This window comes from Coregonus lavaretus, assembly GCF_964263955.1.
Source record: "Coregonus lavaretus genome assembly, chromosome: 5".
NCBI lineage: Eukaryota > Metazoa > Chordata > Actinopteri > Salmoniformes > Salmonidae > Coregonus > Coregonus lavaretus.
The window spans coordinates 26,983,479-26,997,816 of record NC_139992.1 but is presented as its reverse complement, the minus strand read 5'-3'; the positions used below and the strand labels follow the sequence as shown (position 1 = coordinate 26,997,816).

The window sequence follows — 14,338 nt, the reverse complement described above, 5'->3', positions numbered from 1 at the left end:
AGACACCTTCCTAATATAAGTTGCACCCCTGCCTTTTGCCCTCAGAACAGCCTCAATTCGTCAGGGCATGGACTCTACAAGGTGTCAAAACCGTTCAACAGGGATGCTGGCCCATGTTGACTTCAATGCTTCCTAACTGTAAGTCGCTCTGGATAAGAGCGTCTGCTAAATGACTAAAATGTAAATGTAAGTTGGCTGGATGTCCTTTGGGTGGTGGACCATTCTTGATATACACGGGACACTGTTGAGCATGAAAAACCCAGCAGCATTACAGTTCTTGACACAAACCTGTGCGCCTGGCACCTACTACCATACCCCGTTCAAAGGCACTTAAATATTTTGTCTTACCCATTCACCATCTGAATGGCACACATACACAATCCATGTCTCAATTGTCTCAAGGCTTAAAAATCATTCATAACTTGTCTCCTCCCCTTCATCTACACTGATTGACATCAATAAGGGGTCATAGCTTTCACCTGGATTCACCTGGTCAGTCTATGTCATGAAAAGAGCAGGTGTTCTTAATGTTTTGTACACTCAGTGTATATACAGTATATGTGTGTGTGTGTGTATGTTTGACTTCCTCTGTCTGACCCCATGTGCATTAAGTGAGAGGGACAGAGAGGACACAGTGTAGTAGTAGTAGTGGTTGGGAGAGAGACGATACAGTGTAGTAGTAGTGGTTGGGACAGAGAGGATACAGTGTAGTAGTAGTAGTGGTTGGGACAGAGAGGACACAGTGTAGTAGTAGTAGTGGTTGGGAGAGAGACGATACAGTGTAGTAGTAGTGGTTGGGACAGAGAGGACACAGTGTAGTAGTAGTAGTGGTTGGGACAGAGGGGATACAGTGTAGTAGTAGTAGTGGTTGGGACAGAGAGGATACAGTGTAGTAGTAGTAGTGGTTGGGACAGAGAGGATACAGTGTAATAGTAGTAGTGGTTGGGACAGAGAGGACACAGTGTAGTAGTAGTAGTGGTTGGGACAGAGAGGATACAGTGTAGTAGTAGTGGCTGGGACAGAGAGGATACAGTGTAGTAGTAGTAGTGGTTGGGCCAGAGAGGATACAGTGTAGTAGTAGTAGTGGTTGGGACAGAGAGGATACAGTGTAGTAGTAGTGGTTGGGACAGAGAGGATACAGTGTAGTAGTAGTGGTTGGGACAGAGAGGATACAGTGTAGTAGTAGTGGCTGGGACAGAGAGGATACAGTGTAGTAGTAGTAGTGGTTGGGCCAGAGAGGATACAGTGTAGTAGTAGTAGTGGTTGGGACAGAGAGGATACAGTGTAGTAGTAGTGGTTGGGACAGAGAGGATACAGTGTAGTAGTAGTGGTTGGGACAGAGAGGATACAGTGTAGTAGTAGTTGTAGTGGTTGGGACAGAGAGGATACAGTGTAGTAGTAGTGGTTGGGACAGAGAGGACACAGTGTAGTAGTAGTAGTAGTGGTTGGGACAGAGAGGACACAGTGTAGTAGTAGTAGTGGTTGGGACAGAGAGGATACAGTGTAGTAGTAGTGGTTGGGACAGAGAGGATACAGTGTAGTAGTAGTTGTAGTGGTTGGGACAGAGAGGATACAGTGTAGTAGTAGTGGTTGGGACAGAGAGGACACAGTGTAGTAGTAGTAGTAGTGGTTGGGACAGAGAGGATACAGTGTAGTAGTAGTGGTTGGGACAGAGAGGATACAGTGTAGTAGTAGTAGTAGTGGTTTGGACAGAGAGGATACAGTGTAGTAGTAGTGGTTGGGACAGAGAGGACACAGTGTAGTAGTAGTGGTTGGGACAGAGGGAGAGACTAAGGGAGAGAGGGAGAATGGGGGTTGAGGAGGAACACTTCAACACACTGTAATGATAAATCACCATACGCCTGATGCCATGCCAGGGATGGAGGGACAGGGGGAGGATGGTATGGTCCCCCCTCCATCAGGCTATAATCCCCCTCTCCCTCTCTCCGTGCTGATGTATTGATGGCTATATGGTTTTTACTCTGAGGCAGATGGATGGTCTAAGTGGGATGGTCTCAGGGCCAACAGTGATATTACTGCTGTTAACACATTAGCATGCTAGTGCCTCCACCACCCTGCCAGGGAGCTGGACCATAACCATCAGTCTGAGTTGAGTTGAGCTAGTTAGATTATGGACACAGTGTTCTGGTGTTAGACGGGCCGGGCTGGATTGGATTGGATTGGGCTGGGGCCAGGCTAGGTTAAGTTAGGCTAGATAGGGCTAGGTTGTGGTGGCCTCCTGTAGCTCAGTTGGTAGAGCATGGCGCTTGCAACGCCAGGGTTGTGGGTTTGATTCCCATGGGGGGCCAGTATGAAAAATGTATGCACTCACTAACTGTAAGTCGCTCTGGATAAGAGTGTCTGCTAAATGACTAAAATGTAAATGGAAAAATGTTGTGCTGGGGTTAATGTGAAGCTTCTTTGGACTGGTGAGAGCTACAGTAGGTACTGTACGGGTTCTATCTTACTGTTCTTAAATACAGCATACACACACTTACCCACATACAGTGCATTCCCGAAAGTATTGAGACCCCTTCACTTTTTCCACATTTTCTTACGTTACAGCCTTATTCTAAAATGGATTACATTATTTCCCCCCCCCCCCCCCCCCCACCCTCATTAATCTACACACAATACCTCATAATAACAAAGCAAAAACAGGTTTTTAGACATTTTTGCAAAAACTGAAATATCAAATTTACTTAAGTATTCAGACCCTTTACTCAGTACTTTGTTGAAGCACCTTTGGCAGTGATTACAGCCTCAAGTCTTCTTGGGTATGACGCTACAAGCTTGGCACACCTGTATTTGGGGAGTTTCTCCCATTCTTCTCTGCAGATCCTCTCAAGCTCTGTCAGGTTGGATGGGGAGCGTTGCTGCACAGCTATTTTCAGGTCTCTCCAGAGATGTTAGATCGGGTTAAAGTCTGGGCTCTGGCTGGGCCACTCAAAGTCATTCAGATATTTGTCCCGAAGCCACTCCTGCGTTCTCTTGGCTGTGTGCTTAGGGTCATTGTCCAGTTGGAAGGTGAACCTTCGCCCCAGTCTGGAGCAGGTTTTATCAAGGATCTCTCTGTACTTTGCTCCGTTCATCTTTCCCTCGATCCTGACTAGTCTCCCAGTCCCTGCCGCTGAAAAACATCCCCACAGCATGATGCTTCCACCACCATGCTTCACCGTAGGGATTGTGCCAGGTTTCCTCCAGACGTGACGCTTGGCATTCAGGCCAAAGAGTTAAATCTTGGATTCATCAGATCAGAGAATCTTGTTTCTCATGGTCTGAGAGTCCTTTAGGTGCCTTTTGGCAAACTCAAAGCGGGCAGTCATGTACCTTTTACTGAGGAGTGGCTTCCGTCTGGCCACTCTATCATAAAGGCCTGATTGGTGGAGTGCTGTAGAGATGGTTGTCCTTCTGGAAGGTTCTCACATCTCCACAGAGGAACTCTGGAGCTCTGTCAGAGTGACCATCGGGTTGTTGTTCACCTGCCTGACCAAGGCCCTTCTCCCCCTATTGCTCAGTTTGGCCGGGCGGCCAGCTCTAGGCAGAGTCTTGGTGGTTCCAAACTTCTTCCATTTAAGAATGATGGAGGCCACTGTGTTCTTGGGGGCCTTCAATGCTGCAGATAGTTTTTGGTAACCTTTCCCAGATCTGTGCCTCGACACAATCCTGTCTCTGAGCTCTACGGACAATTCCTTCGACCTTATGGCTTGGTTTTTGCTCTGACATACACTGTCAACTGTAGGACCTTATACAGTATAGACAGGTGTGTGCCTTTCCAAATCATGTCCAATCAACTGAATTTACCACAGGTGGACTCCAATCAAGTTGTAGAAACATCTCAAGGATGATCAATGGAAACAGGATGCACCTGAGTCTCATAGCAAAGGGTCTGAATAAATCAAATCACATTTTATTTGCCACATGCGTCGAATACAACAGGTGTAGACATTACAGTGAAATGCTTACTTACAAGCCCTTAACCAACAATGCAAATAGTCTGGGTAGCCATGAGTAGCTGTTCAGGAGTCTTATGGCTCGGGGGTAGAAGCTGTTAAGACGCCTTTTGGACCTAGACTTGGCGCTCCGGTACCGCTTGCCGTGCGGTAGAAGAGAGTCTATGACTAGGGTGGCTGAAGTCTTTGATAATTTTTAGGGCTTTCCTCTGACACCGCCTGGTTTAGAGGTCCTGGATGGCAGGAAACTTGGCCCCAGTGATGTACTGGGCCGTACGCACTACCCTCTGTAGTGCCTTGCGGTCGGAGGCTGAGCAGTTGCCATACAAGGCAGTGATGCAACCAGTCAGGATGCTCTCAATGGTGCAGCTGTAGAACTTTTTGAGGGTATGAGGACCCATGCCAAATCTTTTCAAACTCCTGAGGGGGAACAGGCTTTGCCCTCTTCCCTACTGTCTTGGTGTGTTTGGACCATAATACTTTGTGGACACCAAGGAACTTGAAGCTCTCAACCTGTTCCACTCAGTCCTCTTTTATTTCCTGTAGTCCACAGTTATCTCCTTTGTCTTGATCACGTTGGAGAGGTTGTTATCCTAGCACCACACAGCCAGGTCTCTGACCTCCTCCCTATAGGCTGTCTCATTGTTGTCTGTGATCAGGCCTACCACTGTTGTGTCGTCGGCAAACTTAATGATGGTGTTGGAGTCGTGCCTGGCCATGCAGTCATGGGTGAACAGGGAGTACAGGAGGGGACTGAGCATGCACACCTGAGGGGCCCCCGTGTTGAGGATCAGTGTGGTAGATGTGTTGTTGTTACCTACCCTTACCACCTGGGGGCGGCCCGTCAGGAGTCCAGGATCCAGTTGCAGAGGGAGGTGTTTGTCCCAGGGTCCTTAGCTTAGTGATGAGCTTTGAGGGCACTATGGTGTTGAACGCTGAGCTGTAGTCAATGAATAGCATTCTCACGTAGGTGTTCCTCTTGTCCAGGTGGGAAAGGGCAGTGTGGAGTGCAATAGAGATTGCATCATCTGTGGATATGTTGGGGTGGTATGCAAATTGGAGTGGGTCTAGGGTTTCTGGGATTATGTTGTTGATGTGAGCCATGACCAGCCTTTCAAAGCACTTCATGGCTACAGACGTGAGTGCTACCGGTCGGTAGTCATTTAGGCAGGTTATCTTAGTGTTCTTGGGCACAGGGACTATGGTGGTCTGCTTGAAACATGTTGGTATTACAGACTCAGTCAGGGACATGTTGAAAATGTCAGTGAAGACACTTGCCAGTTGGTCAGCGCATGCTTGGAGTACACGTCCTGGTAATCTGTCTGGCCCTGTGGTCTTGTGAATGTTGACCTGCTTAAAAGTCTTACTCACATCGGCTACAGAGAGCGTGATCACATAGTCATCCGGAACAGCTGATGTTCTCATGCATGCTTCAGTGTTGCTTGCCTCGAAGTGAGCATAGAAGTGATTTAGCTCGTCTGGTTGGCTTGTGTCGCTGGGGAGCTCGTGGCTGTGCTTCCCTTTGTAGTCTGTAATAGTTTTCAAGCCCTGCCACATCCGACGAGCGTCCGAGCGGTGTAGTACGATTCAATTTTAGTCCTAAATTGACTCTTTGCCTGTTTGATGGTTCGTCGGAGGGCATTGCGGTCAAGGTCCCGCTCCTTGAAAGCGGCAGCTCTACCCTTTAGCTCAGTGCGGATGTTGCCTGTAATCCATGGCTTCTGGTTGGGGTATGTACGTACGGTCACTGTCGGGACGACATCATCGATGCACTTGTTGATGAAGCCAGTGACTGATGTGGTGTACTCCTCAATGCTATCAGAAGAATCCCGGAACATATTCCAGTCTGTGCTAGCAAAACAGTCCTGTAGCTTAGCATCTGTGTCATCTGACCACTTCCTTATTAACTGAGTCACTGGTGCTTCCTGCTTTAGTTTTTGCTCATAAACAGGAATCAGGAGGATAGAGTTATGGTCAGATTTGCCAAATGGAGGGCGAGGGAGAGCTTTGTATGCGTCTCTGTATGTGGAGTAAAGGTGGTCTAGAGTTTTTTTCCCTCTGGTTGCACAATTAACATGCTGGTATTTCTTTTATTTCACCTTTATTTAACCAGGTAGGCCAGTTGAGAACAAGTTCTCAATTACAACTGGTAAAAATGAGGTAGAACGGATTTAAGTTTCCCTGCATTAAAGTCCCCGGCCACAAGATGCGCTGCCTCTGGATGAGCGTTTTCCTGTTTACTTATGGCCTTATACAGCTCATTGAGTGCAATCTTAGTGCCAGCATCGGCTTTTGGTGGTAAATAGACAGCTACGAGAAATATAGATGAAAACTCTCTTGGTAAATAGTGTGGTCTATAGCTTATCATGAGATACTCTACCTCAGGCGAGCAAAACCTTGAGACTTCCTTGGTATTAGATTTTATGCACCAGCTGTTGTTTACAAATATACACAGACCGCCACCAGCCGTTCTATCCTGCCGATGTAGCGTCTATCCCGCCAGCTGTATGTTATCCATGTCATCGTTCAGCCACGACTCGGTGAAACATAAGATATTACAGTTTTTAATTTCCCGTTGGTAGGATAACCTTAATCTTAGGTCGTCCAATTTATTTTCAAATGATTGAACATTGGCTAATAGGATTGATGGAAGAGGCAGTTTACTCGCTCGTCGTCGGATCCTTACAAGGCAACCCGACCTACGTCCACGATATCTCCGTCTCTTTCTCATGAGAATGACGGGGATTTGGGACTTTTTGGGTGTCTGTAGGATATCCTTCGCGTCCGACTCGTTGAAGAAAACATATTAGTCCAATATGAGGTGAGTAATCGCTGTCCTGATATCCAGAAGCTCTTTTTGGTCATAAGAGACAGTGGCAGAAACATTATGTACAGAATAAATTACAAATAACGTGAAAAAACACACATAATAGTACAATTGGTTAGAGGGCTGTAAAACGGCAGCCATCTTCTCCGGCTCCATTCTATACTTATTTATATAAGGTATTTCTGTTTTTGATTTTGTATAAATTTGCAGACATTTGTAAAAACCTGTTTTCGCTTTGTCATTATTGTGTGTAGATTGATGAGGGGAAAAAATTATTCAATCCATTTCAGAATAAGGCTGTAATGTAACAAATGTGGAAAAGGTGAAGAGGTCTGAATACTTTCCGAATGCACTGTATATACAGTATCAATACCTTTTCCTCAGGCAATATGGCAGCCAACCATCCATGGGACCATTCCTTATAATTAAGTATTTCAGTCTGTCTCCTCACCTCACGTCATACATTTTTGCAGACATAACTTATGATCCGTTGAATGTCATTTTTTCAAATTAAGCCATTATCTCACGCATTCAGTAATATCTCACTTTATTTAGTTTTCTATTCAGTCTCCTTTAACTGCTGTGAAAAAAGAATGAACATTGAAGCAGGCAGTATAGTAACACATAGAGATGTTATATGGACTAGAACAAAATGTCATACTCCCGGGATAATAGACAGGTCTTCAACCAGAGTAATTGTGTGTGGGTGGAACATGGCAAAGATTGGAAAAAGTTTCACAAAATACAAATATTATTTACAAAGGGAAAGTGTTTATGTGAACATTTATATGGCTGGTTGGTGCACAATTAACACATATAGGCCTACAATATAACACAACACGATATGACACACCACATAAAGCAGAGTTTTGTGTTACCGTTTTCCTCCAGGTGTTTTCGGAGGATGTAGCTGGTCTCGGTTCCCTCAGTGGCGTAGTCCAGCGGAATGTTTCCGTTCACATCCTGAAGTAGAACATTCACCCCAGTCTTCCAGAAAACACAGAACATACCCAAAATAGAATGAAGAGAGGAGGGGAGGGGGGAGGGAGACACAAAGAAATTGAGTGGTTTCTCAGGCCATTCATCAGAGGGGAATCGATGATAAAGTAGGCCCAATTATCAGGCCCTCCCAGCAGTGTGTACCTGAGAAGAACCACAGGGACATTAACACTCAATGAAGTGAATTAAACAACTCATTACATATGGGACTGTGGGGGCCCCAGGGCAGGGACACGTGTGTGTGTGTCTGTGTGTGTGTTGATGGGACCTTGGGATCATCGGGGGGGGGGTGACAAGATTAATGGGTGTTTACTCAGTGGAGAGACCTACCAGTGCTGCCTTCTCTTGGTGTGTGAGATAACAACCTACCCCCAGGCAGACTACACTTGGACTGTGTAATGACTGCTGTTTGTCTAAACATACACTAGTAAAACATGGTTGGGATTCAACATTCCTCCCACCACTACCCTCGGGAACTACTCTGTGATTTGTCACCTCTGTTGTAACTTCACTCCTTTCTTCCTTGCCTCACTTCCTCTCTTTACCTTTTTTTCTCCCCTCTCTTTTATTTCTCTCTCTCTCTCTCTTTCCCTCTCTCTGTATCTCTCTCCCCTCTCTATAATATACTTAAACTAACACATTTCCTTTCACGTCACAATTGTCAGTCGTTCCCCATAAATCGCTGCTTGTCGTTTGCCTAAACAATAAAAGAGGTTGCAATGTAATGATCATGGCTGGGCTGCAGCTGATAAGAGGGACAGGGCCTTTAAGTGAGGCTCCTTATTGAATATATACAGCTAATAGAATTCTAACGACCATGTTAGGATGCAGCCCAAGATTAATGGGCTAGTCCTCAAGCAGACAGAGAAAAGTGTGTGTGTGTGTGCATGGGGGGGAGGGGTTTGTGTGTCTTCGTGTGTGTGTGTGTGGGGGGGGGGGGGGGGGATTATAGAGAACGGAGGAAGAGGAATACCTAGCCGATGGATATAGGCTAGAGAGCAACCTACAAATGCTGAACCCCAATCCCCAAAATCGAAAGTCCAAACCCTTATATCTCAGAGCCCTGGACCCTAAAATTCAAACCTCAAAAACCAGGAAAATAAACAATCTGCAATCTCTAAACATTAGGGAAACATCAGAGATGATGTATCTACCTCTGTCATCAATGCCAAGCAATTAAAAAGGCAATTCATTTAGTTCAACTGATGTTATTGTTATGTAGTGGGGCGGCAGGTAGCTTAGTGGGTAAGAGCGTTGTGCCAGTAACCGAAAGGTTGCTGGTTCTAATCCCCGAGCCGACTAGGTGAAAAATCTGTCGATGTGCCCTTGAGCAAGGCACTTAACCCTAATTGCTCATGTAAGTCGCTCTGGATAAGAGCGTCTGCTAAATGACTAAAATGTAGTGGAGAGGTCTGCGTTTGGGGTTTGCCCCTTTGTTTCTTTGGGTAAAGTGCCTACCAATCTGTATGGTCTGGTCTAGCAGAAGCTGTTGTCACTCATTAGCAGGGTTAGTTAGGGGTTAATGAATGTCTTACTTAACATTCAACATCAGCTGGTGCTTTGTATCTATTCATGAGGAAGGGCTCATCGCTGTAAGAAGGAGAGCAGGGGGTGCGAGAAAGGAAGAGAGAGAGAGAAAGAGAGAGAGAGAGAGCGCACCTACCGCCTGTCTATTTTCATACTTTTTTCATCCAGTCCAAATCTGCCAATCAAACAGCCTTTCTGCAGGTTTCAGAAAACCAGAGAGTGTGCGAGGGACAGTTATCGACTTATCCACAGAATGTCACACACACACTCGGGACAATGAGTGTGTGCATATGTGTGTGCGTGTGTGTAGAGTAGAGTAGATAGGGGAGCAGTGGTGTCCCTGACCTGTCATTCTGAGCTCCCAGGTCAATAGGGGACTGTCCTAATGAAGACATCAGCTGACACAGCCTGGTCTGACTCTACAGTCAGACTACAGTAGGCTACACATTACTCTACCTACTGGACTGGTTCTCCTGAGGAAAACAACTGGGACCTCTGGAGTATGGCTGCTGATGTATGCATTGTGTTATTTATTTATTGTAGTTTATACCTAGCTGACATCTACCATTATGTCAAACTTTACAGTCAATCACGCAGTGAGAGAGACCTTCACATCTACAGATGTGAATACAAAGCGGCAGACAAATGTAATGGTATAAAATAATACAAGGAGCAGTATGAGTTTGACCACCTCTTTAATCCTAATGTAATCCTTGATCATAATAGTAACAATGTTAGATACAATATACGAAAGTATACGATTTGATTTGATTTGATATGACTACTATATCCCGGGGCAGGGAGCCTTTGGTGTCTGCCATCCCATCGATCGAGAGAGAGCATCATCTGTCTGATTACAGATAATAACCGCTGACACGTAGAAACGAGTGGCGTCCAGTTGTCTCCAGGGTGCCACACGTGCAGCGGGGGTTAACAAGCTGAACTCGACACCCTCAGCTCTCACCGCCACATTATGATGGATCAGTGTTCATTGCCCTGACGACAGGATGCGCAACGTGCCCGCAGTGGGATCAATACCAACAACAACTAAGATGTAGGACTGTCCCCTGGGATGGCTGTAGGGACAGTAGCCCACTGGAGAGGAGCTAAACACATTATACATGTCCCTAAAGTTAGGTGAATGAGCTTAGAATTGACTAGCTATACACTCAAGGAGTGATCCACTATCACCCATGTGAACTAGTCCCCTACGCTAAAACAACTTACATCACAGTTTTCAGATTTATGGAAGGAGTCAGGATCAGGACAGAAGAGAATACTAGGTTCCACTATTTTACAAGAGTTCAGACATGGCCATGTTGTTAGGTATTAAAAGACCAAAGGAGCTGATCATTTTCAAATGTCAAAAGTGGGTCAGTCTTCTACTGTAGTTTCAGAGGGACTTATACGACTCAGGCTAAACCAATCTAAAAGGAAGTTTCATAACAACAGAAGATCTCAGGAGAACCATTTAATCACAATCTCCCATTTTAAGCCATGAGGAGTTTAATGAAGCCAGGAATATTAAGATGATTGCTGTAAGCCGTACCATCAACACCCAGCAACAGACAGTCAGGAGTTACACCATAGTAAGCACAAACTTCAGCGTTCACGCATAACTTTCAGACGTGTTCAGACTAAGTGTGTTTGAGAGGTCGGTGAAAGACTCAAAGTGACACATCAGAGGAGCACTCCAGACAGACCAGGCAGAGAAACCTCCAACGATCCACTGATATAACAGCATTACAGTGACATGAGAGAACTGATATCATGGTAGTATTCACAGTGATGGGGAGTAGTGAACTTCATGTAGTTCAACTAGTAATATAATACTGTACCTAGTTAGCTAGCTGAATAAACTAAGTTAGTATATTCCTAGAAAACATTGAACCGCTGTAGTTTACAACAATTATAGTTTCTGAGGTGGAAGTTGGGAGAGTTATATTTGGGAGTTGTGGTGAGGGAGGCCCCGCTCTCTCCTTTCCCAGATGTTTAGTTCATTTCATTCCGATCTCCTCTGCATTATTGTAGCCATTTGCTGCAGCCTGTCAACTATGCCTCTGCCTATCCCTGTTCTCTCCTCTCCGCACAGGCTATACAAACGCCTCACACCGCGTGGCTGCTGCCTCTCTAACCTGGTGGTCCCTAAACGCACCACCCACGTGGAGTTCCAGGTCTCAGGCAGCCTCTGGAACTGCCGTTCTGCTGCCAACAAGGCAGAGTTCATCTCAGCCTAAGCTACCCTCCAGTCCCTCGACTTCTTGGCGCTGACGGAAACATGGATTACCACTGAAAACACTGCTACTCCTACTGCTCTCTCCTCGTCTGACCATGTGTTCTCGCATACCCCGAGAGCATCTGGTCAGCGGGGTGGTGGCACAGGAATCCTCATCTCTCCCAAGTGGACATTCTCAATTTTTCCCCTGACCCATCTGTCTATCTCCTCATTTGAATTCCATGCTGTCACAGTCACTAGCCCATTTAAGCTTAATATCCTTGTCATCTATCGCCCTCCAGGTTTCCTTGGAGAGTTCATCAATGAGCTTGACGCCTTGATAAGTTCCTTTCCTGAGGATGGCTCAACCCTCACAGTTCTGGGAGATTTCAACCTCCCTACGTCTACATTTGACTCATTTCTCTCTGCCTCCTTCTTTCCACTCCTCTCCTCTTTTGACCTCACCCTCTCACCGTCCCCCCCTACTCACAAGGCAGGCAATACGCTTGACCTCATGCTAGATGCTGTTGTTCTACTAATCTCACTGCAACTCCCCTCCATGTCTCCGACCACTACTTTGTATCCTTTTCTCTCTCGCTCTCCTCCAACACTACTCACTCTGCCCCTACACAGATGGTAATGCGCCGTCGCAACCTTCGCTCTCTCTCTCCCGCTACTCTCTCCTCTTCCATCCTATCATCTCTTCCCGCTGCTCAATCCTTCTCCCTCCAATCTCCTGATTCTGCCTCCTCAACCCTCCTCTCCTCCCTTTCTGCATCCTTTGACTCTCTATGTCCCCTATCCTCCCGGCCAGCTCGGTCCTCCCCTCCAGCTCCGTGGCTTGATGACTCATTGCGAGCTCACAGAACAGAGCTCCGGGCAGCTGAGCGGAAATGGAAGAAAACTAGACTCCCTGTGGACCTGGCATCTTTTCACTCCCTCCTCTCTACATTTTCTTCATCTGTTTCTGCTGCTAAGGCCACTTTCTACCACTCTAAATTCCAAGCATCTGCCTCTAACCCTAGGAAGCTCTTTGCCACATTCTCCTCCCTGCTGAATCCTCCTCCCTCCCCTCCTCCCTCTCTGTGGATGACTTCGTCAACCATTTTGAAAAGAAGGTTGACGACATCCGATCCTCGTTTGTTAAGTCAAATGACACTGCTGGTCCTGCTCACACTGCCCTACCCTATGCTTTGACTTCTTTCTCCCCTCTCTCTCCAGATAAAATCTTGCGACTTGTGACGGCAGGCCGCCCAACAACCTGCCCGCTTGACCCTATCCCCTCCTCTCTTCTCCAGACCATCTCCGGTGACCTTCTCCCTTACCTCACCTCGCTGATCAACTCATCCTTGACCGCTGGCTATGTCCCTTCTGTCTTCAAGAGAGCGAGAGTTGCACCCCTTCTCAAAAAACCATCACTCAATCCCTCTGATGTCAACAACTACAGACCAGTATCCCTTCTTTCTTTTCTCTCCAAAACTATTGAGCGTGCCGTCTTTAGCCAACTCTCTTGCTATCTCTCTCAGAATGACCTTCTTGATCCAAACCAGTCAGGTTTCAAGACTGGTCATTCAACTGAGACTGCTCTTCTCTGTGTCACGGAGGCTCTCCGCACTGCTAAAGCTAACTCTCTCTCCTCTGCTCTTGTCCTTCTAGACCTGTCTGCTGCCTTTGATACTGTGAACCATCAGATCCTCCTCTCCACCCTCTCCGAGCTGGGCATCTCCGGCGCGGCTCACTCTTGGATTGCGTCCTACCTGACCGGTCGCTCCTACCAAGTGCCGTGGCTAGAAGCTGTCTCCGCACCACGTGCTCTCACCACTGGTGTCCCCCAGGGCTCAGTTCTAGGCCCTCTCCTATTCTCGCTATACACCAAGTCACTTGGCTCTGTCATATCCTCAAATGGCCTCTCCTATCATTGCTACGCAGACGACACACAACTAATCTTCTCCTTTCCCCCTTCTGATAACCAGGTGGCGAATCGCATCTCTGCATGTCTGGCAGACATATCAGTATGGATGACGGATCACCACCTCAAGCTGAACCTTGGCAAGACGGAGCTGCTCTTCCTCCCGGGGAAGGACTGCCTGTTCCATGATCTTGCCATCACGGTTGACAACTCCGTTGTGTCCTCCTCCCAGAATGCGAAGAGCCTTGGCGTGACCCTGGACAACACCCTGTCGTTCTCCGCTAACATCAAGGCGGTGACCCGATCCTGTAGGTTCATGCTCTACAACATTCGGAGAGTACGACCCTGCCTTACACAGGAAGCGGCACAGGTCCTAATCCAGGCACTTGTCATCTCCCGTCTGGATTACTGCAACTCGCTGTTAGCTGGGCTCCCTGCCTGTGCCATTAAACCCCTACAACTCATCCAGAATGCCGCAGCCCGTCTGGTGTTCAACCTTCCCAAGTTCTCTCACGTCACCCCGCTCCTCCGCACACTCCACTGGCTTCCAGTTGAAGCTCGCATCTGCTACAAGACCATGGTGCTTGCCTACGGAGCTGTGAGGGGAACGGCACCTCCGTACCTTCAGGCTCTGATCAGTCCCTACACCCAAACGAGGGCATTGCGTTCATCCACCTCTGGCCTGCTGGCTCCCCTACCTCTGCGGAAGCATAGTTCCCGCTCAGCCCAGTCAAAACTGTTCGCTGCTCTGGCACCCCAATGGTGGAACAAGCTCCCTCACGACGCCAGGACAGCGGAGTCACTCACCACCTTCCGGAGACATTTGAAACCCCACCTCTTTAAGGAATACCTGGGATAGGATAAAGTAATCCTTCTACCCCCCCCCCCCAAAAAAAAAAAAAAAAAAA

At 47.1% G+C, this 14,338-nt stretch overlaps 1 protein-coding gene across 1 annotated transcript in view; it reads right to left on the bottom strand.

Annotated features, from left to right (window-relative positions):
• myo16 (myosin XVI) overlaps window positions 1-14,338 on the bottom strand; it is a gene marked incomplete at both ends in the record, with an annotated part of 152,201 nt that overhangs the window by 89,243 nt on the left and 48,620 nt on the right. Inside the window, one exon of the mRNA XM_084161983.1 lies at window positions 7,659-7,767. Coding sequence (XP_084018109.1) covers window positions 7,659-7,767 — 109 coding nt within the window. The remainder of the gene's footprint in view (window positions 1-7,658; window positions 7,768-14,338) is intronic.